General features: G+C 45.5%; 2 protein-coding genes and 2 long non-coding RNA genes across 4 annotated transcripts; 2 read left to right on the forward strand and 2 right to left on the reverse strand.

Annotated features, from left to right (window-relative positions):
* Positions 1-2546: 2546 nt before the first annotated feature.
* Positions 2547-6532, reverse strand: LOC127331543 (UDP-glucuronic acid decarboxylase 2). The gene is made up of 5 exons (XM_051357716.2): positions 5684-6532; positions 5216-5295; positions 4889-4972; positions 4020-4094; positions 2547-3033 (listed from the first exon to the last, which is right to left on the reverse strand). Exons 1-5 carry the CDS (start codon positions 6456-6458, stop codon positions 2728-2730), a joined length of 1320 nt encoding a protein of 439 aa, XP_051213676.1. The 5' UTR covers positions 6459-6532; the 3' UTR covers positions 2547-2727.
* A 6766-nt stretch (positions 6533-13298) lies between these two features.
* LOC127329821 (uncharacterized) lies at positions 13299-14095 on the forward strand. The gene is made up of 2 exons (XR_007869027.2): positions 13299-13580; positions 13679-14095. It is a non-coding gene; the product is annotated as an uncharacterized lncRNA (long non-coding RNA).
* A 234-nt stretch (positions 14096-14329) lies between these two features.
* Positions 14330-16384, reverse strand: LOC127331544 (uncharacterized). Its single transcript, XR_007869862.1, has 3 exons — positions 16012-16384; positions 15830-15925; positions 14330-14585 (listed from the first exon to the last, which is right to left on the reverse strand). It is a non-coding gene; the product is annotated as an uncharacterized lncRNA (long non-coding RNA).
* A 3037-nt stretch (positions 16385-19421) lies between these two features.
* LOC127329822 (uncharacterized) lies at positions 19422-20242 on the forward strand. The gene has a single exon (XM_071825280.1). It carries the CDS (start codon positions 19422-19424, stop codon positions 20130-20132), a length of 711 nt encoding a protein of 236 aa, XP_071681381.1. The 3' UTR covers positions 20133-20242.
* The last annotated feature ends 5556 nt before the right edge of the window (positions 20243-25798 follow it).

Here is a 25798-nt window from a genome sequence, read left to right on the forward strand (position 1 = left end):
TTAGCATTGAAAAAGAGGCAATGCTATGCATGATGTCATGATAAGGTACAAAACAAAAACAACATGCAAGATCAATAGATTATTTTTTGGAACATTACAACTAGAACATGCATTTATTCAGCCAAAGCGACCGAGATAGCCTACTAGGAGGACATTCCAGGGGATTATTAAAAAGTACAGTACACAAACTAAATGGGTTCCACTGGATACATATTTCATTATCATATTTTAAAATTGTTTTCTCTTTCACTACGCAGTGGGATTGGTTACTTAATAAATTTTGCATTGGACATCCATAATATAATGGAGTCTATGTAACGATGGTATGACGTGCATCGCACATGAATATAGACTAGTATAGTATACTCTTTTAATACTATCATCTACGAATTTCCGGCATAATCAACAATGTAATCATGTGTATATATTAAAATATTTTTCATAAAATTCTACTATTTTTTGTCTACTATTTTTCATGACAAAAAATATTATAATTTAGTTTGTCATGTTTTTTAAACAGTAGTTTTTCATGTTTAAGTTATGTCACAACGGATTTCACCCTAAATATAATAAATCAAAAGTATCACATGGCTCCTAAAATTTATTTATGGCCCTTCTTTTGTCCAAGTACCCTTAAATATATGCATGCCTACCAGAGTATCTTAGAGCGTATAAATCCAACAAATATACCTTATAAATATTTGTTGAGTTTGGAAGAGTATCAAGTTTAGGTGTTACTAAAGAGAGCATTCTAGGGTGTACGAGGCTACGAGTCTTAAACATAGTTTATCATTGAATTGCCTCTGATGCTCTTGCTCTTTAGTGGTGATCATCTTGTGATTAAGTTCACCCTTCTTGTTCTTTGGAAAGATATAGTAACGTGCCATAGCACGAGTGCCCAATATTTGATCGATATTGAAATCATATCATTCGTCACATGCACCAATATCAAAATTTCTAGAAGAACCAGTGAGAGGTATGGTCTCCTAAAAACAGTGTAAGGGTAATTCTGAACGGTTTTATAATTTTGACTTTTCCTTTGTATATTAGACAAAACCAGATACCACGGCTAAAATTATCCGGACAAGTAACGAAGCTATAGTAAAAGAGAAGTGTATTTACGTGATAATAATATTTGAAATTAAAAAGCGTGACAGAAATAGGGATGCACAACCCTTAATATGTATTGTGACTTGTTATAAACTACAAGTTCAATGCAGGGAAGAAGCAAGAAGGCAATAGATTTCGTCAATAGTAACTGGATGTGCAATATCGGCGCAGTTGCTCGCTAGAATCTCCGCATTTTTTCCAGAGACATTTGGTTTTGCATAATTTTAGACTAGCTTGTATGCTCACCTTTAGAATTTCTCGAAGCACCAAAAAATGGATAATTTTACTTGAGCAAATATTTGAAGCATGCACACCACCTCCATTTTTTGTAAGGCAGACATAGCTACTTTCATTGATATTAGGAGGAGATAACAGAGTACAGAGCTCTGAAATAGAGAAAAAACCAAACGAATAACGAAATAAAAATGTAGTGTTAGTGAAAATTAGCTTTGGAGCCCAAATTTTAGAGGTAACAAGTGGTTTCATATAATTTTAGACTTCCATGTCCATCTTTCAGAATTTCTTGGACAACAAAAGAGAGAAATGAACTGAGAACCTAAAAAAATGTTGTTTGGAGAGAACACACTGTTGATTGGAGAAAGAATTTATAGAATGGTTTGGTATCTTCTTGGAGTTGTTTCTCTTTCTTCAGTTGTAACCCTTGGCCTTCAACCTTGGAATGTTGAAATGAGCACACCACCAGATTAACTTGATAACTTCAGATATAAATCTCAAGAACACACAAGCTAAGAATGGACATACGACATGCTTAACTTGTTCAAGATTAATTTTTGATCAGTCCTTGAGGCCGCCAAGGAGGCCCGCACAACAGACGAGGTACTCTACAAGGACCAGCAAGAGGCAATAGATCCAGCTCTGGTCTGTAGTGACGGTTACCGTTTAGTTCTCTATTTTCCATCGTCACTAGCCTTTCATCCTCTGGGGTGAACCGAAATGCCGGATCCTCCTGCGCTTCATCCTCCTCTTCCGGCCAACGCTCTGGTATATGGAAGCAATGTATGCCACACAATCACCCAATGGTTTTGCGGCTCTACATTGCCACTTGGGACGATAAATTAATTAACATGGAAAATTACCAACAACACTAGTTCTTCGTGATATATGTCAAAAGCAAGTTGTGTGTGTTATTGACTTATTGTAGCATCATTGAGTAGATTTGATCTCACAGACTGGATGTAATCCCCGAAAAATACAACAGCCATGGTTAGATACATAGATTAAACGCGGAGAGACAGAGGAACAAGTCATCGATAACAGAAAGAAGGGTGAGAACGGAGCATGTAAAAGGAGAACAAGTCGACCAAACAAATTAACAACATTGGGAGGGGGCGAAGCAGTATCTTGTTGCTGCATGCATCTAGAGTTCGAGAGACACTACTCCATCCATCCACCCATGTACCTATGGTGTTCTTTCCGCAGCAGCAAAATTAGCAAAGGTACACCGATCGGTCTCCGTATGACGCTACTAATTAAACAACCTACACACTTGTGTATCATCCTCCTCGGTTTCACCAATCTCCTCTCGATCCATCCTTCGCATTGTCATCCCCGATATTTCCCTTGAAGATTAAGTCCTACACTGACGACGGAATCGGATCACTGGGCGGTGTCTGGGTTCTTCTGGTCACCGAAGATGCGGTTGCGGAAGTCCTGGACCATGAGAGGCAGCCCCTTGTTGAGCGGGATCTTGGGCTCCCACCCGAGCAGGTCCTTGGCCTTGGTGATGTCCGGCTTGCGCTTGTGCGGGTCGTCGGCGGTGTTGGCCCGGAACTCGATCTTGGCGTTGGGGTCGATGACGTCCTGCACCACCTTGGCCAGCTCCAGCATGGTGAACTCCCCGGGGTTCCCCAGGTTGAAAGGGCCGATGTGCTCGCCCTCCATCAGCTTCATCAGTCCCTCGACCTGCACATTCATTCATTCATTAACCACCCATCAATTTCAGGATCATTAGACACTGAACGGCATTGATCAAATACCAGCTTAGAGAAATAGAGAAGATCGATTCACATCGCGCTGAGATGACACGCGCATAGCAAGCTGACCAGAACGGCTATGATGGAACAGTGACCACTCGATCCTGCGTTCAACGACAAGGGACTCGTGCAGCCGTGCTATGCTATGCCGAAGCGGAAAAAGGCTGATGGCTACTGCTGCTAGCTCTGACGCTGCCGTGTGTCGGTAGCAACAGTGCACCGACTAGTTTGGAACCACGCTGGAGAGCGGCGCAGACGCAGCACCTACCTCCTCCTACCTGCGCTTCGTCTCCGTCCCTGGTCCAGGCCGGCGTGCGCAGCCTGTTCCTCGATCTGTTAACCGCTATACTCCTACCTAAGCTTCGTTGCCTTGCAGTTTAATCCCGTTGCTTCCTATGGAAGCAGCAACCTTGTAGAGGAGGAGACCACAGACTACCATGCTAGTAGAGTGTTGCACGGCCTCCGGCATTTACTGGTGAGCCATGCCCAGCTGATGGTCGAGCCAATTCGGTCCCTATCAGAATTCAGGGACCGGTCGGCGTACTTGAGCTTGAGTAGGCAGATTGGGCCACCCCGATCGACCTAACACAGTCCGTGCCGTGCCGTTGGGAGCACGGACGGACACTGTTACGCTAACATGCGTAGCGTTGTCAAGCAGCAACGACGACTCATCAAAAGCAGAAGAAAAAAAGGTCGACAGTGCCGCAACCTGGCAACAGTTCTAAGAGTCAGAGCACAGAGAAATCAATGGCGAACTACAGCTTCAGCTGTACTGTACGTACGATGAAACAACCAATTAGTTAACACTGTGCTTGCTCCACGTTAGCTTGTGAAAGGGTAAATCGAAAGCAGGTGTGTGTGTAAATATTAGCATGTGCTTGTTCTGAGTTGTGACTTGTGAGAATGAGAGCTTACCAGATCGGAGACGTACTGAAAGCTCCTCGTCTGCTTGCCGTCGCCGTACACCGTCAGGGGCTCCTTCCTCAGTGCCTGCACCAATCAATTAATCAGGACGGTGTCACCATTAGCTACCACTTGTTAACATCAAGCACACCACGTACATACACGGATACACCCATCAGCTAATCGCCTTGAGACAGGTCGCACATGCCAAGCATCACTAGCTAGTTTCTTCGCCTAGCGATAGACGTGTGTGGTGCGTGCGTGACTTCGTGGTAATGCTATCATCTGGTCCTGCCGTGTACCTTCGTGCTGTGTATGGCATGGGGATTAACTAGCGGGTGATCGTGTCACGCCGTGACTTGTGAGGAATTTAGAAGTGGGAGTTGGAACGTGGAGTCCACTCGCAATGCCACATGATTTGGGACCTGGGATGATGAGTTAATTAAACAAACCAACATCTGGTCCACTAGTTGTATGTATCTGCCCCCCTTAATTAGCAAAGCATAGAATGAACTGAATGACATCTAGCAAGGCTGTGAAATTTCCTATTGGATATCGAGGCAGTGAGAGGGTTTATGTGTTTCAAGATAGCCTTAAATATCACCCATTCAGGTCTAATTTTGGAGCATGTATATATGTCGCAAATCAACTAGAGCACTATAAGCAAAGCTAGAAAGATCATTCCTTTCCAGTAGAGCTGTAATAGTATTAGACTTGTAGGTGGCTCACCCCTAGAGATAGAGAGTATTATTATCGTAGATCTAGATCGATAGATTACTATACTAGATTAGTGGCAGAACAAGCCTAGCTACGACCAAGGCGAGTAAAGGGATACGAGGAGGTAACGTGGAAGCATGCATGGGTAATTTCATTTCATTTACCTGAGCGACAAAGTTGCTGACGACCCGGCCATCGTCGATGCACATGCGTGGCCCGTAGGTGTTGAAGATCCGAGCAATCCTCACCTGTAACAGATGGATAGGCCAGCTTTAGCTAAAAACTTAACTAATCCACATCTAGCTTCAGTTTATTTAACTGCTACTGCTAGCTCCTTTTATCCACTTGCATGCAATACATAGCCATGCATAATATATTATTTGCTTCAAAAGGAAAGAAAATAGAACCGGATGCTTTCATTTCCAGTAAAGTAGAGCTGGCCAGCACGGGGTGAGTGGTGAATGATTAAAGTGTTGATGGTGATGACGAACCTCGAGGTTGGCGCCGCGGTGGTAGTCCATGGTCAATGTCTCCGCCGTCCGCTTGCCCTCGTCGTAGCAGCTCCGCACACCTGAAGGATCGATGATGATGAAGGTTCAGGATTGAGTATTCACACACAGCTGACACTATTCATCCACCGATCGAGTTTTAAGTTTTAACACTAGAAACAGAAGAGAAGAAGTATCTCTATAACAACCATTTCTGTCTCTTTCCTATATACAAACAGAAGACGACGTAATCAAGGTGTGTGTGCGGTCAGAGAGCGGCTAGCTATGACCAGACGACTGGATCCACGTTTGAAATGGCAATTCCTCGATCCACATGCGCACTACGCGGAAGTCTCTCAGAGAAAAGAATGTATTTTTCCATTTTCCACGGAGAATTAAGGAGGAGAAAACTACTACAGTACTCCGATCGAGGAAGAAGAAGGTGAGAGATCGAGCAAGGTGATGACGTACCGATGGGGTTGACGTTTCCCCAGTAGGTCTCGACCTGCGGGTGCTGGAGCGGGTCGCCGTAGACCTCGCTGGTGCTGGTGAGGAGGAACCTTGCCCCGACCCGCTTGGCGAGGCCGAGCATGTTGAGGGTGCCGACGACGTTGGTCTTGATGGTCTTGACGGGGTTGAACTTGTAGTGCACGGGCGATGCCGGGCAGGCGAGGTGGTAGATCTGGTCCACCTCCAGCAGGATGGGCTCGACGACGTCGTGGCGGATCATCTCGAAGTTGGGGTTCCCGGCGTGGTGCGCCACGTTCTCCTTGTTGCCCGTGAAGAAGTTGTCGACGACGATCACGCTGTCGCCGCGCGCCAGCAGGCGGTCCACCAGGTGGGAGCCCACGAAGCCGGCGCCGCCGGTCACCACGATGCGCAGGCCCTTGCGCTTCAGGCCGAGCGGCACGCGCCCGCCGGCGGGCAGGCGGGACTGCGCCTCGTACGCCATCCGGCCCGCGCCGTTGGAGGTGTACTGGCGGGAGACGAGGCCCACGGCGGCCAGGCTCGCCATGTTGGTGGTGGTGGTGGTGGTGGTGGTGGACGGGGAGAGGAGGAGGAACAGGACGGTGGCGATGGCCATGCCGACCAGGGCGAAGGCCAGGCGCTGCTCGCCCAGGACGTACCGCAGGGGCTGCGACAGCGGCTTGTTCCTCGGCTTGTTCTCGGCCGCCGCGTACGCGCCGGCGCCATCGACATGCGGCTGCGCGTCGTGGCCGCGGTAGGTGAGCTCGGAGGATGCCATGGCTGGCCGATCTACGGGATGGATCGACCTCTGTGATCTCTGTCCTTCTTGGTGCGGGGTGCGGGAGAAGAGGAGTGGCACGTATTTGAGGAGGAGGCCGAGGTTAGGTGGGTTTGGCGCGGGCCGTGCGATGGGATCGCGGGCGCCCACGTGGAGCCGCGATCGATTGGCGGGAGTCAACGAGCGCGCACGCTCGCCCCTCGATGTCGCTAAAATTCACCGAACCTGCCATTCTTGCATTACATGTTCATGTGTTTGACTGGTACCTCGGCTTGGGCTGGGTCGACTTGCCCTCTCGTACTAATCACATGGTCATTGCAGGCTTCGAGGAAAGGGAACCTAGTAAAAAAAAGCAAATGATTCTATAAAAAGTAAAAAGATAATGGATCGAGTCGCTATCGAGGTAAACAGAGACAGTGACGGAAGGATCATTTCACTCGCAATCATTTGAATACCATTTATGGATCAATTATGAAATATTTTAACTGTCCTGCTTGGTAGTAATTTATTATTTTTTCGATAAAGGGAATATATTAATATCAAAAGATACCTATTACACCCGGCCTCTGCAACAACGGAACACCTAGTGGCAGTACACAGCTAAAAAGGAGAAAAAAAAAACAAAGAAATAAAAGTCCCACTACAACATTCTAGACCTAGCAACAGCAATACAATCACCACCGTGACAACACCTAAAATACAGACTCTCCAAAAGCCACGCCTCCAAGAAGGAAATGGTGCACCAGCGCCGTCATCGACCGGCCAAAGGTCTTAGGTTTTCAACCTGTAGATAGTTCCCACTCTCAAAACAATTCCTCCAACAAGCCCATTGCTAGGGACAACCACTTAATGCCAGATCTTGGGTTTTCACCCTGAAAGATAAGTCTCTCAACTTTGCCTGTGCTGCCGCCCCCACTTGCATACCACTGTTGCGGAGCCCGGAACGCCAAGCAAGTCCCTCAACATCACAGAGACTCGAACCTCCTTTAGCCAGTACACCAATCCGGCCCTCATGATATTCCTTCTTCTCACTTCACCATGGACCAAAAATTCGCCTGATGTTAACACAGAATAGAGCTTCGCGCCGTTCCCTCCGGAACCAAACGGTCGGAGTAAAAACATGGGTGCGCGCGACCGAATACCACCCGATCCAGCAAACTGCAGGCAAAAGATGCACTGTTCCATTCGCCAGCAGAGCCTTCCGGAACTCATCTCTCCTGCCAGATCAAAGCAAACTGACCTCCGGAAGATCTTCATCCTCGCATGTGAGAAACCCGAGGACCGCCACCAAAAACAAAGCAAGATCAGCAGCCCCATGCCGCCAATCCCTCCTGCCGGATCACCAAGGAAGAGGACAACGACACGGATCATGTGTACCGCCGACGAACCGTTACCGGGGGCGGAGGCCGCCACCGCTCCATCGAATCCTCCATGGCTACCGACGGAGAGCCTCAACCCCTGGCCAAGTAGTCGTGCCACCCGGCTTCCTCCACCGGCGCTACATCACCTCCCATGGAACGCCGCCGCGGAAACCCTCTTCTCCCCCTCGTCGGTTTGACGGAGGGGATGCCGCCACCACCGCCATAGCTTGGCCGAGACCGGGGCCATGGCCGGGGCCAAGGCACGAGGGCCAGGGTCGAGGACAGCGCCGGGGTCGGGACCGCGGCTGGCAGCGACTGAGGGCGACGGGTGGCGGGTGGCTGTGAGGCGCGGGGGGGGGGGGGGGGGGGTGGGGGTGGGAGAGGGGCCTCCGCCGCCGCCCGGGAGGGGGGCGGGATAGGGAGGCGGCGGGTTAGGGTTAGGGATGATGGTTCCCCATTTTAACTGCCTTGCTTGGTAGTAATGTATTATTAGGGATTTCTGAGGATTATCCTCATCAAACTCCAAATTCCCACTTAGTTCTAATAGTACGTTTAGTTCTACTATATTAGGCTAGCTTAATCCCACTTTTTCTCGAATTCTACCGTATTTTCTTCAATAACCAATACAATACTCTACCTAGGTTTGATGTTTTCTGACTATTTAAGAGGATTAGATGAAGGTAGGGATTTGATCCATTCCCTACGAAGATTATCGTCACTTTGATCCATATAAAACGTGTAGTACAAAGGACTTACTGTTTTGTCAACTCATTGCCGCTTTGCAGCGGGTGTACGTGGTCAAGAGTGGTGCACTAGTAACAATGCTGCTTTGTACCCCGGGTTACACCAAACGTACATACGACACATTGCAGGCTTCGAGGAAATGGAACTAAAAAACAAATGATTGCTCGATGGAAGTAAAAGAGAATGGAGAAATTGTTTAGCGATGGAGAGTCGGTATCGAGGTAACTAGAGACGGTAACTGAAGGACCATTTCACTGGCAATCATTTGAATATGATTTGTGGATCAATTTTCGAAATATTTTGACTTTGTGCTCTGCACTCTAAGGCCTCGCTTGGTTCTAACGTATTATTAGGGATTTATAAGGAGTATCTTAACCAAAACCCTAAATTCCCCACTTAGTTCTAATAGCGCGTTTAGTTCTACTGTATTAGGCTAGCTTAATCCCACTTTTCTCGAATTCTAGTGGTTTTTTTTTCAATAGTCAAGTCAATACCCTACCTGGATTTAAGTTTCGTGATGACATTGTCCCTACGATGATTATCGTCCCTCTAATCCCTATAAAACGTGTAGTACAAAGGACTTAGCGTTTTGTCAACTAATTGCCGCTTTGCACCCGAATCCCCTCCCTGACAATCGATCGTTCGAGCAATCACTTTTCGTGGCGCGGAAGCGCTCGCGGAGCGAGCCAATTCTCTTTTTATCACGTAGTGTTTTAATTGTGTTCACACGTGTTCACACTAACAGCTTGTACTACTTTGCAAGTTGCATGCAGCCAAGAGCGTTCACACTGCATGCATGCACATGTACAGAGCATCTCATGGATTTGCATTTAATGAGTCAACTTTTCAGCACGCTTTCATAAGTTGTTGCATGCATACACATAGCATCTCACTCTTTTTTCTTCAGCACGAGGCAAGCTCTCAATTCTCCTTTTGCAATTCCCTTTTGGGTTTTATTTTCGTACGGTAATTCATATTTAAGGGGGTCCTTTTGCAATTCCCTTTTTTAGGCCAGTGGTTTTTAAGGGGGAAAATAACGGGTGGGAAGATCCACTTGCAACTCAAATGAATTACCACTTGCTACTCAAATTAAGTACTATTTTAAGTTGTAAGCTAACAAAAGTTGCTAAAATATTTCTAAATGAAATTTACTTTTTAGGTTTGCTAGGTATTTATATTTACCGTTGATAAATAACGGGGCACCGGGTTGATAACTTGTAAACAAAAAAAGAGTCGCTACATATTTTAAATTAAATTAAATTTTTAGGGTTGATATTTATTTATATTTACCATTGATAAATAGCGGTCACCGGGTTGATAGCTTGTAAACTAAAAGAGAGTCGCTAAAATATTTCTAAATGAAATACTTTTTAGGGTTATTATTTATTTATATTTACAGTTGATAAATAACGCGGCACTAGGTTGATAGCTTGTAAAATAAATAAAAATTCGCTAAAATATTCTAAATAAAATACTTTTTAGGGTTGACAGTTATTTTATAATTACCATTGATAAATAACTGAGAACCGGGTTGATAACTTGTAAACGAAAAAGAGTCGCCAAAATATTCGAAATGAAGTTAGATTTTCAGGATTGGTAGTTATTTATATTTACTGTTGATAAATAACAGGACATCGGGTTGATAGCTTCTAAACTTAAAAAGATTCGCTAAAATGTTTAAAATAAAATTAACTTTGGGGTTGATAATTTTATACATTTACGGTTGATTACTCAAGTACGGAGGGGTTGATTATTCAAATAGAGAGGGTTGATAACTTTTAGCCAGAAAAAAAGTTTCTCGAAACATATTAACATAGGAGCTAGTTTTGAAGATCTCGTCGAGACGGATTTATTGGTGAAAGCGAATCTTAATTTGGAGTTGTCGTTTGAAAGTTAAAACATTTTGAATTTTCAAATTTGGGAAACATTCCGCTGACATCAGTAGATTCTTCTATTTGTGTATGCATGCAGAACTTTCCCTCAATAGTCTGCACCAGGTTGATAATTTTATACATTCACCGTTGATCACTCAAGTATGAAGGGGTTGATTATTCAAATAGAGATGGTTGATAACTTTTAGCCCGAAAAATGTTTCTCGAAACATATCAACATGGGTGCTAGTTTTGAAGATCTCGTCGAGACGGATTTATTGGTGAAAGCGAATCTTAATTTGGAGTTGTCGTTTGAAAGTTAAAACATTTTGAATTTTCAAATTTGGGAAACATTCCGCTGACATCAGCAGATTTGTCTATTTGTGCATGTATGCAGAACTTTTCCTCAATACCATGCACCAGGTTGATAATTTTATACATTCACCGTTGATCACTTAAGTATGGAGGGGTTGATTATTCAAACAGAGGGTTCATAATTTTTAGCCCGAAAAAAAGTTTCTCGAAACATATCAACATGGGTGCTAGTTTTGAAGATCTCGTCGAGACAGATTTATTGGTGAAAGCGAATTTTAATTTGGAGTTGTCGTTTGAAAGTTAAAATGTTTTGAATTTTCAAATTTGGAAAAGATTCCGCTCACATCAGTAGATTTGTCTATTTGTGCATGCATGCAGAACTTTCCCTCAATAGCCTGCACCAGATTGATAATTTTATACATTTATCGTTGTTCACTCAACTACGGAGGGGTTGATTATTCAAATAGAGAGGGTTGGTAACTTTTATCTAGAAAATAAGTTTGTCGAAACATATTAACATGGGTGCTAGTTTTGAAGATCTCGTCAAGACGGATTTATTGGTGAAAACGAATCTTAATTTGGAGTTGTCGTTTAAAAGTTAAAACATTTTAAATTTTCAAATTTGGAAAGTTTTAACGTGGACGTGAGGCAGAGAAAGGAGAAGAAAGAGGTTTGCTCACGTACGGGTTATCCAGTATTTATTGTTTTGCTAGAAAGAGGAAGCGAACTCGCGCACGATTAAACCAAAAAAACCTATCGGAAAGTGATCGCTAGGCAGGTTTTGAGCGAACGATCGCTAGCTAGGGTAGCCCCTTTGCACCGGGTGTACGTGGTCAAGAGTGGTGAACGACTAACAGTGCTGCTTTGGGACCACCAGGGGTACCCCGGGTTACACCCAAGGTACATATGGCACATTTTTTAAGAACCAAACTTAAAAAGTTCTATTCAGGCCACATGATATTCATTTCACGTCTAATTTTCATTTCTTTCGGTACCCTGCTATGTCTGCGGATTTGGCAAATAAAATGACATTATCCCATTTTATTTCTTTCAAATAAAATAAAATGATGGTTGCTAGATGAGCACTAGTTAACATCTTGACTGAATTTTTTGACCATGTAAAACTAGTGCATATGTTCATCCAAATTGCTTAGCTATGTAAACGCATATGTTCATCCATATTAGGCTAGCTTAATCTCACTTTTTCTCGAATTCTACTGTATTTTCTTCAATAATCAATGCAATACTCCTACCTAGGTTTGAAGTTTTGTGACTCTTTAAGAGGGTTAGATGAAGGCAGGAATTTCACCCATTCCCTACGAAGATTATCATCCCTTTAATCCATATAAAACGTGAGCTCTTTTATGGTGATTGGCACGGAACTTTAGCTCCGTCTAATTGAATCTGGGTTCCGTCTAACGTAATTTTTCGTAGCCGTTGATTAAATCGGTGTGTACCTTTTATAATACTTCAACAACTCTAAATGAACGTTTTGAAGGTCAAACTCATGAAATCATACTCTGGAAAAAAATCAGGAAAAAAAAGAGATTATCAATCGTGTTATGCTATCCCAATCGCAGACGCGAGCCGCGGCCGCCCCCTCCCTCCGTCGCAGCCGGCACCACCGCCGCCCCTCCCTCCGTCGCAGCCGGCAGCCACCGCGGCGTGGCCCTCCCCTTCGAAGGCCTGCCTCATGAAGACCACCCCATGCCTCCCAGCAGCCGGAGTTCTTCGATCCTCCCAGTGCAGCCAGCTCAGACGCCGCCCCCTCCTCATGTGCCAGATCTCGGTCGACGTGACGACGCCTAACCGAGGAATTCTCCTCCTCGGCCAAGTCTGCTGCGCCATCGCTCTCTTCACCGCCTGGATCGGAGCCGCCAGCCACCACATCGGGATCGGAGACATCGTCATCCATCAGGCGTGTAAAACTGGTTTATGCCATGAGTCATGTATCATCCGTCAGGTTTTTATCTGAACTCTGTTACAATCTACAGACTATGCTAATCATGTATACCATGAGCATCACCAGATTTGCTCATCATTTAATTATCATTACTGTTATCATTGTGAACTGTGAATGTTGCTTAGTTTAGCACGAATGATTCACATATTACAGAAAGTGTACCACATGACATCTTTTCTTGAGCCTCTTCTGTAATAATATCTGTGTATTGCTGTCTTTAGTAACAGTTATATTAGCCTGAAAGTTGCAGGTTTTCTCTGCGATTGACAAGTTGAATATATCAGTGTTTGATTGGTGAAATTCTTTGTAGGCTAATTGATAATATGAACTTATACATCTAATTTGTGATCCATATTCAGGTATTTTAGTATACCGAACTGGACTGAACCTGATGCTTTTAGTACCCACTTTTAGTTTTCTACTTCTTTATAAAGACTTTGATTCCTAAGTAGAATTAGGAACTGAATATCTACTACTTATATTTTTGAATTTTGTGTGTAATTGTTTCCTCTGTTCATGGATGGCAGAGACATGACAAGCTATCCAAGATCTATGTGGAGGCCTGCACAGACTAAGGCATAGCCTAGTAGTGGGGAGGGGTTGATGCCTTCCCACCCACCCGAGTTCGAGTCCTCATGCTCGCAATTTCGGTGATGTTGTATCCCTGCTATCAAAATACCACGTGGCCCCTCCCACGTAGGAATCATTTTTATGTGGAGGCCTGCCGTGCAGAGAAAGGTTCCTAATTCCCGTCGTAGTGGTGAGCACGTGGTCGTTGCAGTGGTACTTACACGTGTACTACCGATACGTTGGATCGCTGACCACACCACCGTGCATCGAGAACATCATCTGAAACATCCTCAGACAGGTATGTCTGTCAGTTCCTTGACCACAAGGAAATAGTACTCACTACCGAATCAAAACATGTTCTCTGAATTCACCATCCATGTCTGGAACCTGTTGCAGGTGAGGGAGATGACGATGGAGCAGGCCGCCGCCCTGGATGAAGGCTACATGCGCAACAACAGGCCGACACAGCAGCTCAACGGCTGCACCGTGCAGCTATATCACCGGTTTGGGAGAACAAGACGAACGAGGCCTGATCGATGTGCATCGGTCCTTTGAAGATGATGGCACAAAAGTTATTGCAGTTTCTTTTCTTTTTGGTTTCGTTTCACCAAAAGATAATCTGTAGTTGTTATTTCTGAACTCGTGTTAGGTTCCTAGCAAGATTTGCTCTGTCAGTTTGATGTGATATAGATCGAGGGATTTGGACCTCCAAGAAATCTCACATTTTCGTGATGACCTGATCATGTGTGGTTATGCTTGCTGGAAGTTTACACTTTGATGTAATATTGGTTGAGGGATTTGGAAGATCGATCATCCTTTTGTTTGTCCTACTTCTCTAAATTTCTACCTAGGACCAACATAAGGGTGTCACTTCACTTGAACCATTTTATTTACTATTTGTTCTGGATCTGTTGAATGTTGTACACTGTCCCACGCAATATAATTCACTTGGACAAAGTAGCTGAAGCAGGGATTAAAAGAACATACAATAAAACTATTGCAACAAAACATTGTTGTATGCCAGCATACATGTTGCAGCAGCCACGGTTCATCAAGATGCTCATATTACATACTTGAACTGTAAATCCAGAAACGTTGGCACATTTTGTGCAACTTAAAGTGAAAAAACTTGAGAAAAATCACTATAACAAAGTTCGTCCTATAGCTGTCATACATATACGTGTCTTGTCCTTTCCACTATGTTGTGAGCAACCGATACACGCGGCCTTTCAAATGTCTAACAATTACGGAAATCCGCCGAGCTTTGAAATCCGAAGACCCTGTCGACGGAAGTTATTGGGACCTGGATAGGACAACCAAATTTAATTATGAGAGCCAAGATATCAATCCATCCTTTGAACAAGTGAAAATATTGCAGAATGACTAGAGCATTACATGAGTACTTTACTAGCAATAAACATTCATGCTTATATTTATATCTCATATTTCTGAAATCAAAATCGTTCTACTTATGATGAAGGTGTGAAATGTAGTCTATGTTGCCCCCAGTGTTTCTTTGCAACTTTTTCTTTGGTTTCATCGTGCTGGATGTTTACTTAGACACAAAATCACAACATATTCGACATTAAAATTTATTTAGAGTACCTTCTCTGTTGTGTTATCATGGCCTCATGGGATACCAACGTCTACCTATTAAAATAAATTGAAATATTGGCAAAATATTTGATGCCCATATGTCATATTCTTACCGATACATTTTTCTGTATTGCAACCAGAATATTCTTCCTTGATCTCCTTATATGTCTTACATTTTTCTTGATGAGTGCATTATTTAATCAAAAATTTCTCGCAACAACGTGCGGGGAATCATCTAGTTCATGAGGCAATGACATCCTTCAGTCAGTTTTATCTGCCTAGAGATAAAACAATTGTATCCAGTTATAAGAAACTAAGAAAGTAAGAAAGAATGTATGGTTTCGTTTTCAATGAAAAGGGAGCCAGGGAGCGACCACTGTTATTCTAAAAAAAAAAGTAAGAATATATTCAGTACAAACAATTGGAGGAAAATGTGGATATATGTCTGTTGACATAATATCTTATGTATACTACTCATCCATAATTACAACTTATTACAGTTTCATGATATCAGAATACTGCCCGCTAAGGATTATATCCTGAACATACATAATATTTGATAGGATAGGACCTATGGCAACTTGAGAAAACCATATTACTAGAGGTGGTGGTGGTATTGTAGTTATATCTACAGAGTAAGAGGTATACTTTCTAGTCAGCGAACATTTAAAATGAAAAAAGTCATGGCGCTAAATTCATTTTCTACAAATATGTCTTGAGAATTATATGTTAATTCAGTTATTAGCTAAGGTACCAAAAAAATTGGAATTTAAAGTTTGTGTTGTTACCATGGAGCTGCATGGAAAAAATGTACACCAGTTGAGGTTGCTAGTCTTTCACTCTTCAGGTATGATTTCATTTAAGGTGTGAGACTAAATGCGAACGAATAATTTTCCTAAAGCTGCAGGAGGAATAGATGACTGCATAAAAAAATCAAGGACAAGAAAAGACCATTCGGGTATCGCTTGAAGTGTATGCATCTCCTTAACATCATAGTGGCGGCGCCAGGTCCTATTTGCTGGGTATTCAATGTAACTTTTTTTTGGTCTGAATGCAATATATGAATTAGAAGCTTGCATCTAGGAACTTAGATCTGTCAATGCTAAACAGCTAATCTCCTGATTTCCTATTACCTGGCCGGTCGGACGCTACGATCTGTATGTTGCCGTTGCCGTCGTCTGCAGCCTGCTCTTCCTCCGTAGCTCCCTTGGCTGCCCCTTCCCGCCCAGCCGGTCGTCGTCGCCTCCAGCCTGTTCGCCTCTGCTAAGGCGCTGGCCTCTGCCCCGCTCGCCGCCGGCCCGCCACAATCGCCAGGGCTCCACGCCGGCAAATCAATCGCAGACTAGTACAGGTAGAGAGATGGGGAGGGAAGGGGGCTTACGGGGCCGGAGCGGCGGAAGAGGCGAGAGGCGGGCTGTCGTGAGGGCGGGGGGTCGCCGGGGAGAAGAGCTCCTGTCACGAGGACGAACGACGGAGAGAATAAGTGAGTTCACGACGACGACTACTGTTCGCTTTTCTCCGGTGACTTTAAGATTTGTGCAGTCTAATCGGATGCTTCAACTCCTCAAAAGGACGCTTCTATTTTATAGTTTTTGTAAAATATATTAGAGGTTCCGGACCCATAAATTTTGGTTCCGGTCCCGCACTTTTGGTTCCGTTAGTTTGGTTCCGTCTAATTGTTACCGTCAGATCAGGGTGGATGGACGGTTATTAAAAATGCCAACCACTCTAAAACTTGTGATAAAACGTGTAGTACAAAGGACTTAGCGTTTTGTCAACTGATTTTCGCTTTTAACCGGGTGTATGTGGTCAAGAGTGGTGAACCACTAATAGTGCTGCTTTGGGACCAACACGTGTACCCCGGGTTACACCCAACGTACATATGTTACATTTTTGAATAATCAAACAAAAAAAATCTATTCGGGCCACATGATATTCATTTCATGTATAACTTCCACTTTTCTCGGTACCCTGTCATTTCTGTGGATTTGGATAATAAAATGATATCATCCCATTTCATTTCATTTCTTTCAAATAAAATAAAATGATGATTGCCAGACGAGCACTAATTAACATCTTGACTGAATTTTTTGACCATGTAAAACTAGTACATATGTTCATCCAAATTGCTTAGCTACGTAAGCGCATAGAATTTAGACGCACGTTCGCATCGAACTAGTACATATGTTCATCCAAACTACTGCATATGTTCATCCATATTGCTTAGCTTAGATCATTGCACAACAAGTCCTCTAAACTTTGACCGATGGGCCAATTGACCATTCGTTCCGGTTGTGGCTTGGTTCAGACGAAATATTTTCTAAATGCGAGGTAAACTCTTGGTGAAATTTTTGAGTAGTTGGGCAATGAAATCAAACGTGGTAGTGGGTTTTCTATTAGTGCCCAACCCGCATTTATTTTGTTTTCTTTCTCCTCTACTTCTGGTTTGTTATCGAGCAATGTACTCCCTCTGTTCCATGAAGGTTGTTTGAGAATATATTCTAATTTTGACAAATCTCAGACTACCAACATGCGATGGAAGGAGTATTTCTGTTTTGCATGAAATAGAAAGGGTAGAAACCTGGTTGGAAAAAGTTGGTCGAGGAGGTAGGAACATTGAACAGGCCAAGCAAAAGCAAATTCAGTTATGCGGGTGTGATAAACTGAATGAAAAGTTGGATCGGTTGCCAAGATTACTATACAGTACATTTTCTGTAAACTCTATGATCGATTATTCACTCCATCATGTCACGGTTTGAACCAGCAAATTGGTCGCGTGGTCATAAGCTTTGCGTCAAACTTTCCGCAGCCAATGATGAACCGTCATCACAGTTATCATACTGAATTTTCTAACTCAACTGCTAATTTTCTTATCACTGTACTTCTACACACTGTTGTCTGATCGCGGTGATCTTATAAACTTGTACGTAGTATAACACCGGTGGATCGGCCTCTACATTACAGTTAATTTCCTGCCATCACATGCCAACAAAAGAAGCAACCCGTTTCTCCAGATGTTCCCCGGCCTGCATCCAGCCGGAGCTACGTACGACCGGCCTCCCTCGATCGAGCTTCTCCACTTTCGTACGCATATGGTGAAGGTGCTGCCTGCTGCGCGCAAGCCGCGTCACTAGCGTTCAACGTCAGTATGCGCAACTGGCGTCAGATGCTTTCTCGTACATACGCGTAGGTCTTTCTCGGCTGGCCGGCTAGCCATTAAGCCAGCCAGTCCCTTGGATCGATGCGTGCCGCGTGAGATTTGACCGGCGGCCGTCGGTGCGCACGCGGCCAGCATCTCGACCGCTGGGCGAGGATGCCGACGAAACCGGTTGGATCGATCGGCGGCCTTTACGTACGCTGCAGCTACAGATTTTGTTTTCTGTTGACGCTGCATTACGTAAAGCCCCTAGCCCTTTTCAGCAGACAATACGAGAAGAAAACTGCCCCGATTTCTGCATCTGAAGATGCATGCTGCCGCAAGTAAAGTCTTCAGGAATCTGGCCAACAGTTGGGTTGGGGAGAGGGACACCCCAACAGGCAACAGAGAGTCATCGTCAGCCGGTAGTTAACCTCGCTGAAAGTCTCATGCGTGACAGGAAACGGCCTCCACCTTTCTTCTTCTTCTCGTCGATCCTGTCCTCTGTCCGTCTTGATTGACAGAAAGCTGCCCTGCAATAGAAATCAGGTTGTTGGCCACTGCTGTGGAAATGGTGAACTGACAACACAGCAAGGTCAAGGAAAAGATCAAGTGAGCAGCGACGTGAGAACGAGCTGTGATTAATTCTGAGAGAACGTTTTTTTCTCCAGGAGGTCGGCGTCTTCTTCGCTTTCGTACGTCGTGGAAAAGTAGGCACCGGAAATTAGGTTGACACGATGGCGACGCCGTCGATCGACTAGTCAGTACGCCAAACTTTCAGGGAGGCAAAGGCAAATTGAAGCCCCTAGCACCACACAGAACAATGTCTATATATGACCTGAACATAGCAAATAAATAAACCATGCGTCACCTCCAAACAAGCATATATCAGTTACTGGAATCGAGATGATTAGGCATCTGCATTGTCTACTTACCTGATAACGACTCAACTGAAACCATACCGTAGGCGTCTGCATTTTTTCCCGTTCCAATTTTCTTTTTGCCTGGCATTGATAGAATGATAGATGCACACAACTTGCTATGCTTGATGCGGTAAACTGACAGACAAATTAGCCAATGTTCAGTCACAATTAATTCACCTCCAAACATCGATACTAAAAAACACAATAGTTGGTGCCACCAACATGAACAACAATGCAGCTTCTTTCTGATACGCCCAGGGTGTAAAGAAGCCAGGCATGCCCTTCCTTCATGAATCATCACGCGCCCTCTGGACCCTCATGTGTCATGTGTTCAGCTTTCTCCACGACTCTTGGTTTGGCAGCGCTAGTTAGGTAGAGAGTCCTGGATCTGGCCAGCCTACTGGTTCTTCATCGAAAATTGAGCGCTCGTACTCCGCCAACATCGCCGGTCTCGGTCCTGCCGTCCTCGGCGGCCACCAGGATGATGCCGCCCACTGGCCACCAAGAAATGGGTGCTGCTGCACGGCTCCTCTGCTCCCCAGTCATATTGCAACGTCCCATGACCACTGCTTCCTCTCCGTCGAGGCCACCCGGCTTCGCAGGTTCGGCCCAGACCTCGCTGTCTCGTCCACCGGGCTTTAGTACATCACCTGCCCAGGCCGCTGCGGATCACGCCTTTGTGGCAACACCACCTGCCGCTGATTCATCTGCCACTGCTGCTTCCCGCGCAGGTGCTCCCTCGCATTTGGACCTGCTGAACCCGCTCTTCGCTACCACTGGAGAGAGTGTCTTGGGCACCCCTCCCATGTCCTCGCCGCCGGGACGCCCGGCCCGTCGTCGCAAGACCCTGGCAGGCATGGCCATCAACAAGGCCAGGGCCTGCACCTTCTCCCTCAGGCGGGCCAGTACCCGCGTCAAGGCCCGCCGTCATGCCGCGCCTGTCGCACAGAAGGCTGAGGCGCTGCTCTGCAGGACTATGGGCATTGTGAAGGATGGAGAGCTCGTCACGGCGCAGGTCCTCGAGGAGTTTGCATGTCGCTTCCGCGGCCAGATTCCGGACATGGCGCTGGCGGCCTTCCGCGCCTTGTTCAAGCTGGACGACGGTGCCGTGCTGGCTGCTGATGAAGCTTTGGTGGCACAAGGTGGTGTGGCTGCTTTGGATGTGCTGGCGCCTGAAGCCGAGGCCAGCGCCTGATGGCCCTGTTATCCCTCTTAGAGTTATCTGCTGTTACCATGTTAAGCACTTTTCATTTCAAACTTTCCTGTGTCGATCTGTGTTGGCACAGGTTGCTATCCTTAGTTGTGTGTCCGATCAAGAACCTGTTCTCTAGCTTAATCATCTTGCTAGTTCACTTTCACGAGTACTTGTGGTTACCATGTTAGAGCAAATCATCAATTTCCTCTGCTGGAATGTGAGGGGGCTGAACGATCACAACAGATGCATCACAGTTAATGAGATCGTGGCAGCAACTACGTGCCATATTGTTTGCTTGCAAGAGACCAAGCTCGAAACCATCTCTCCCAGCGATGCTAGTTTTCTTGGTGCGCATCGTCTCCGCAGTTTCGCCGAACGCCCGGCCATTGGCACTAGAGGAGGGATTCTAATGCTCTGGGACGATTCAAAGGTACGGGTCAATGATGTGGTGGCCACAGAGTTCTGCCTATCCGCATCTGTGCACATCCTCAACTCCAACCGCAATTTTCAAATCACAACTGTATATGGCCCTTCAGTCAATAACAGGAAAGATGACTTCTTCGCGGAGTTGATCACCTTGAAACCTGCCCCCGGAGTGCGGTGGCTTGTCCTCGGTGACTTCAACCAAATCCATCGAGCACGAGACAAGAACAAGAGAAATGTCAATAGAGGGCGCATAAACCGTTTCCGCTCGGCGTTGCAAACTTGTGAGCTAAAGGAGGTGCATCTTCAGAATAGGCGATTCACTTGGAGCAATGAGCGCCTAAATCCCACCCTTTGCAAACTTGACGCCTTCTTTTGTAATTCAGATTGGGATATTTGTTTTGACACCCATGTTCTACATGCACTTTCCTCCGCCTTATCAGACCATTGTCCTCTTCTCCTCGCCGACGATAGCGGCCCCCGGAGGCCAAGGACCTTCAAATTTGAGAACTTTTGGGCTAGGGTGCCGGGCTTCATTGACATTGTACAAGCCGCTTGGGACGAACCATCGGACCATGTTGAACCGTACCACATTCTCCACCACAAGCTCCAGAACACCGGAAAGCGTCTCACCTCTTGGAGCCGGGGCCTTTTTTCCAAGTCGAAAGTCCTCTTTCATGCCGCCCTTCTACTCATCCTTCATTTTGACATTGCCCAAGAATCAAGAACCCTTTCCTTGGAGGAACATGATCTCCGGAGTCGCCTCAAGAGGAGGGTGGTGGGTTTAGCTTTGGTCGAGAGAGCGAGGAAGAAACAATGCGCCCGCATCACAAACATCAAAGAGGGCGATGCAAACACTAAATTCTTCCACTTGAGAGTCAACGCTCGGAGGCGAAAGAACCATATTCACCGCATTAAGCACAACAATGGTTGGATCACCGACCATGAGCACAAGGAAGACGTGGTTCACTCCCATTTTACCTCGGTCATGGGAAGAGGGGAGGCTAGGACTTGTGATTTTAATTGGGAGGTGATGGATTTCGAAAACCCGGACTTGCAACACTTGGGGGAGCCTTTCTCCGAGGAGGAAGTGCTTCAAGCCATCAAGCAAATGCCGGGGGACAAGGCCCCCGGACCGGACGGTTTCACGGGGCTCTTCTTCAAGAGGTGTTGGGATGTCGTGAAGGCGGATCTCATGAGGGTGATTCAACAATTTGGAATTCTTCATGTGTCCAACTTGCATTGGCTAAACTCCGCGAATGTGGCTCTTTTGCCTAAAAAGGATGGTGCCGAGGAGATCTCCGATTTTAGACCCATTAGTCTCATCCACTCCGTTGCAAAAATCATCACCAAAGTGCTTGCCATCCGCCTTGCTCCGTCCATGGACGAGCTCATATCTAATGCCCAAAGTGCTTTCATCAAAAGAAGGAGTATTCATGACAACTTCCTTTATGTTCAAAACATGGCAACTAGGTTGCACAAAAACAAGAACCCGAGTCTTCTCTTCAAGCTTGACATTCGCAAAGCTTTTGACTCTATTAGATGGGATTACTTGATCGACCTTCTCCAACGGCGGGGTTTCCCGAGTGCTTTCCGTAATTGGATTACCGCCCTCTTCGCCACGTCTACATCTCGTGTCCTTCTCAATGGGGTGGCCGGCCCCCCCATCTCCCATGGCCGCGGTCTTCGGCAAGGGGATCCCCTTTCACCTTTGCTATTCAACCTTGGCATCGATCCGTTGCAACAAGTGCTTGACCTTGCCACATCCCATGGTTTGCTCCATAAAGTTAGGGGCCGGGGGCCTATCTTGCGCACTTCCCTTTATGCCGATGACGCGGCAATTTTCCTTGCGCCCATAAGCGAAGACATTCGCAACCTTGCTCGCATTCTTGAGGCTTTTGGTGAGGTCACCGGCCTTCGCACCAACCTCCAAAAGAGCTCCGTCGTCCCCATCCGTTGCAATGATCTCTCTTTGGATGACATTCTTGAGGGGCTCCCGGTTCGTAGAGAAAATTTCCCCATAAAATACCTTGGGCTTCCACTCTCCATTTGGCAATTGAAGAGCGCCGATTTCCAACATCTCATTGATAAGATGGCCGGGAAGATTCCGACTTGGGATGGCAAATTTATCAACATGGCCGGCCGCACCGCCCTTGTGAAGTCCGTCATCGCCTCTCAAGCGATCTACCATCTTACCCCCCTTGTCATTCCGCCACCCGTCATTGAAAAAATGAAGAAGATTGAGAGGGCCTTTCTCTGGATGGCCACCGATAAGGTTACGGGAGGGCAATGCAAAGTAAATTGGGAGACGGTTTGCCGTCCCAAAGACCTTGGGGGCCTTGGAGTGCTCAACATTGATAAATTCGCAAGAGCTCTTAGATTGCGGTGGCCTTGGCTAGAGTGGACGGATCCAACCAAGATTTGGGTTGGCTTGGGAAACCCTTGCACGGAGGTGGACATGGACCTTTTCTATGCTTCCACAAAAATTGTGGTTAGAAACGGTTTGAAAACTAAGTTTTGGGAAGCACCGTGGCTCCATGGTAATAAGCCTAAGGACATCGCCCCCCTCATATTCGCGGAGTCCAAGAGAAAGAAGTGCACGGTCAACAAGGCAATGAAAGATGATGCTTGGATTTCCATGATCCACATTGACGGTGATTTCACCATCGCTCACTTTGAGCAATTCGTCGATCTTTGGATTAAACTACATGACTACAATTTTGATGAGAACTTGGAGGACACTATCTCTTGGACGCTCACGGAGGATGGTCAATACACGGCGGCATCGGCCTATAAAGCACAATTTTTTGGTGCCACCATTTCCAACTTTAGGAGGTCCGTGTGGAAGACTTGGGCGCCGCCCAAAGTCAAGTTTTTTGCTTGGCTTGCGCTTCAAAATAGGCTTTGGACGGCGGATCGCTTGCAAAAGAGAGGGTGGCCCAACAATGGCAATTGTCCTCTTTGTTCGAGGAATGCGGAATCCATCGACCACCTTCTTCTCCATTGTCGGTTCACCCAAAGACTTTGGGGCCTTCTCAAGGCATGGCTCGGTTTATATTTCATTGACCTCCACGCATGGCATGCGATGTCTCTTAAAGATTGGTGGAGCCTCATGACCGGAGCGTCCACGCCGAACCGGAAGGGGTTCGCTTCCGTTGTTCTTCTCACCTCTTGGGAAGTTTGGAACGAGCGGAATGCTAGGATCTTCCGCCACAAACATGCGTCACCTTCGGTGGTTTTTGGTAATATCAAAAATGAGCTAAAACTATGGGTTGCCGCGGGGGCAAAACGTGTAAGTCTTTTGATGCCGCGAGAGTAGTCGTGTTGTAAAGTATCCGTCTTGTTTCTTTGTAAAACTTCTCCTTAATTAATAGAACTAGAGGATACCCTGCGCGTTGCTGCAAGAATTTTTGTATTTATTCTGTAAATGACCTCTCCTGCAATAATTATCCTGATAATATGAAAACTACTTATAATTCTGATTACTCATAGATAAGCCAAATATTTGCGATTTTTTAGAGAAAACAAAAATCCATGAATTTTACATAGTTAAAATGTTGAAACCAATAAGGTACACGCCACCAATGAAAGGAACTACGCATATATTTGCAGAATAAAAAAAATTGATGAGGTATATGGGGGTAAATCCAAACAAACCTAGTATACTAATGAAACTATTCCACCTTGCGTAGATAAAACAACAATGGAGAAAAACAATAAAAAAATTATATGAAAGAAAAGGCAAGGTGACTGATAATTTTGTAAGAGGGCTCACATAATAAGAGATGGTGATCATGTTGTATTATCTTGCAACCATGTTGACTTGAACAGCTAATGAGTGCAAACCACTCGAGATTTGATTTCCAAATTTTTCATATACTGGTTCTGCAATTAGAATAGTCAAAGATTGGGCACTTGAAAAAAAGCCTTGCATCGTCTAGTAGCTCCGATTTGAAGGCTGCAGGCCACCTCCCGCTACAATATGTCATAGCTAGAAAGGTAAATCGTGTAGAAATCTGGCAAGGTTGCACAGATAATGAATAACGGTAGCCTGTGAGACTTGATGCACTCAAGTTTAGCCCAGCAGACGACTTCCAGTACTTCCAATAAGAAACAGTTCGAGATATACTTGATGGAAAGTCTTGGCCAGTCGTCGCATATAAATCAGAGTGAAAGAACTAAGGAGATTTTTGAAATCTTCTGAAAAATTGCGATATCGACTCAGGCGTCATGTTGCCAATCTGAACTGAAGGCGGGCGCATATTGACTAAAATCCATGCAAAATTAATCCGATCCTGCCAATAAAACATAGGAAATGAGTTACCTCCAATATATGCATGAGACCATCGTCTTCCTCGGTTTTTTCCCTACCATGGTTGGTTGAGAATATCTGGACCAAATATGATTCATCAATAGCATCTCATAACAGAAATCAGTGGATTTTTTCATCCGCGCCGCCAGTGTCTCTTCTCATTCAAAGCAGACCATGATAGATTCCAGAAACTCGTCGAGGCAGCAGTGCCACTCTTCCAAATCACCATTCCGACAATTTAGATGCGCCGTGTGGTTATTGATTCACCAAATTGGTAGATGGAGAGGGCAGTTCGGGGGATGAGAAAACGATGGCTCCGGTGGCGCGGGTGAATGAAGCGGCGTGTGCGCTAGAGTGGGAAGCGAGATTGAGGGGAATTACCGCAGACAAAATAAAGCGGAGAAGGGATCGGAGAGGGCATACTGCCGTTTCTTTTCTGAGTTACTCTAGAACGGGACGTTTCGGGAGAAGAAGAATCGTCGCTGGCTGCTCAATACATGGACAGTGGCTCCACGTGTAGTGTAGGAGAGAAGCCTACAGAATCTAGACTAATGGGCTAAATGTGGGCTGGACTAAGCCCGCAGGATCTAGACTAATGGGCCAAATGATCGATGATGCACGTAGAAGTGGAACGGAACAACGCGTGACAAAGGAGGCGTGACAGGCAGTTGTCGCAGCGACCGTTCGGGCGTGGGCAAGAAAAGAGAATGACGTGGCTGCACCAGGAGCCAGGAAAATCTGGTAGTGGAGATCTCCTATTTAGAGATAAAAGATGAGGCAAAGCTTTTGCCTCCGTTTCAAAAAAAAAAAATTGCACTTCTTAACTGAGAGCGACCGACAGAGATAAACAATGGCGATCAGGAGGCTCGGTTAATTAGTTCGAAGGGGTTATAGAAGAATAGAAATGGCATGTTATGGCATCGTTCACATG

Source organism: Lolium perenne, chromosome 2, assembly GCF_019359855.2.
Source record: "Lolium perenne isolate Kyuss_39 chromosome 2, Kyuss_2.0, whole genome shotgun sequence".
Classification (NCBI taxonomy): Eukaryota; Viridiplantae; Streptophyta; class Magnoliopsida; order Poales; family Poaceae; genus Lolium; species Lolium perenne.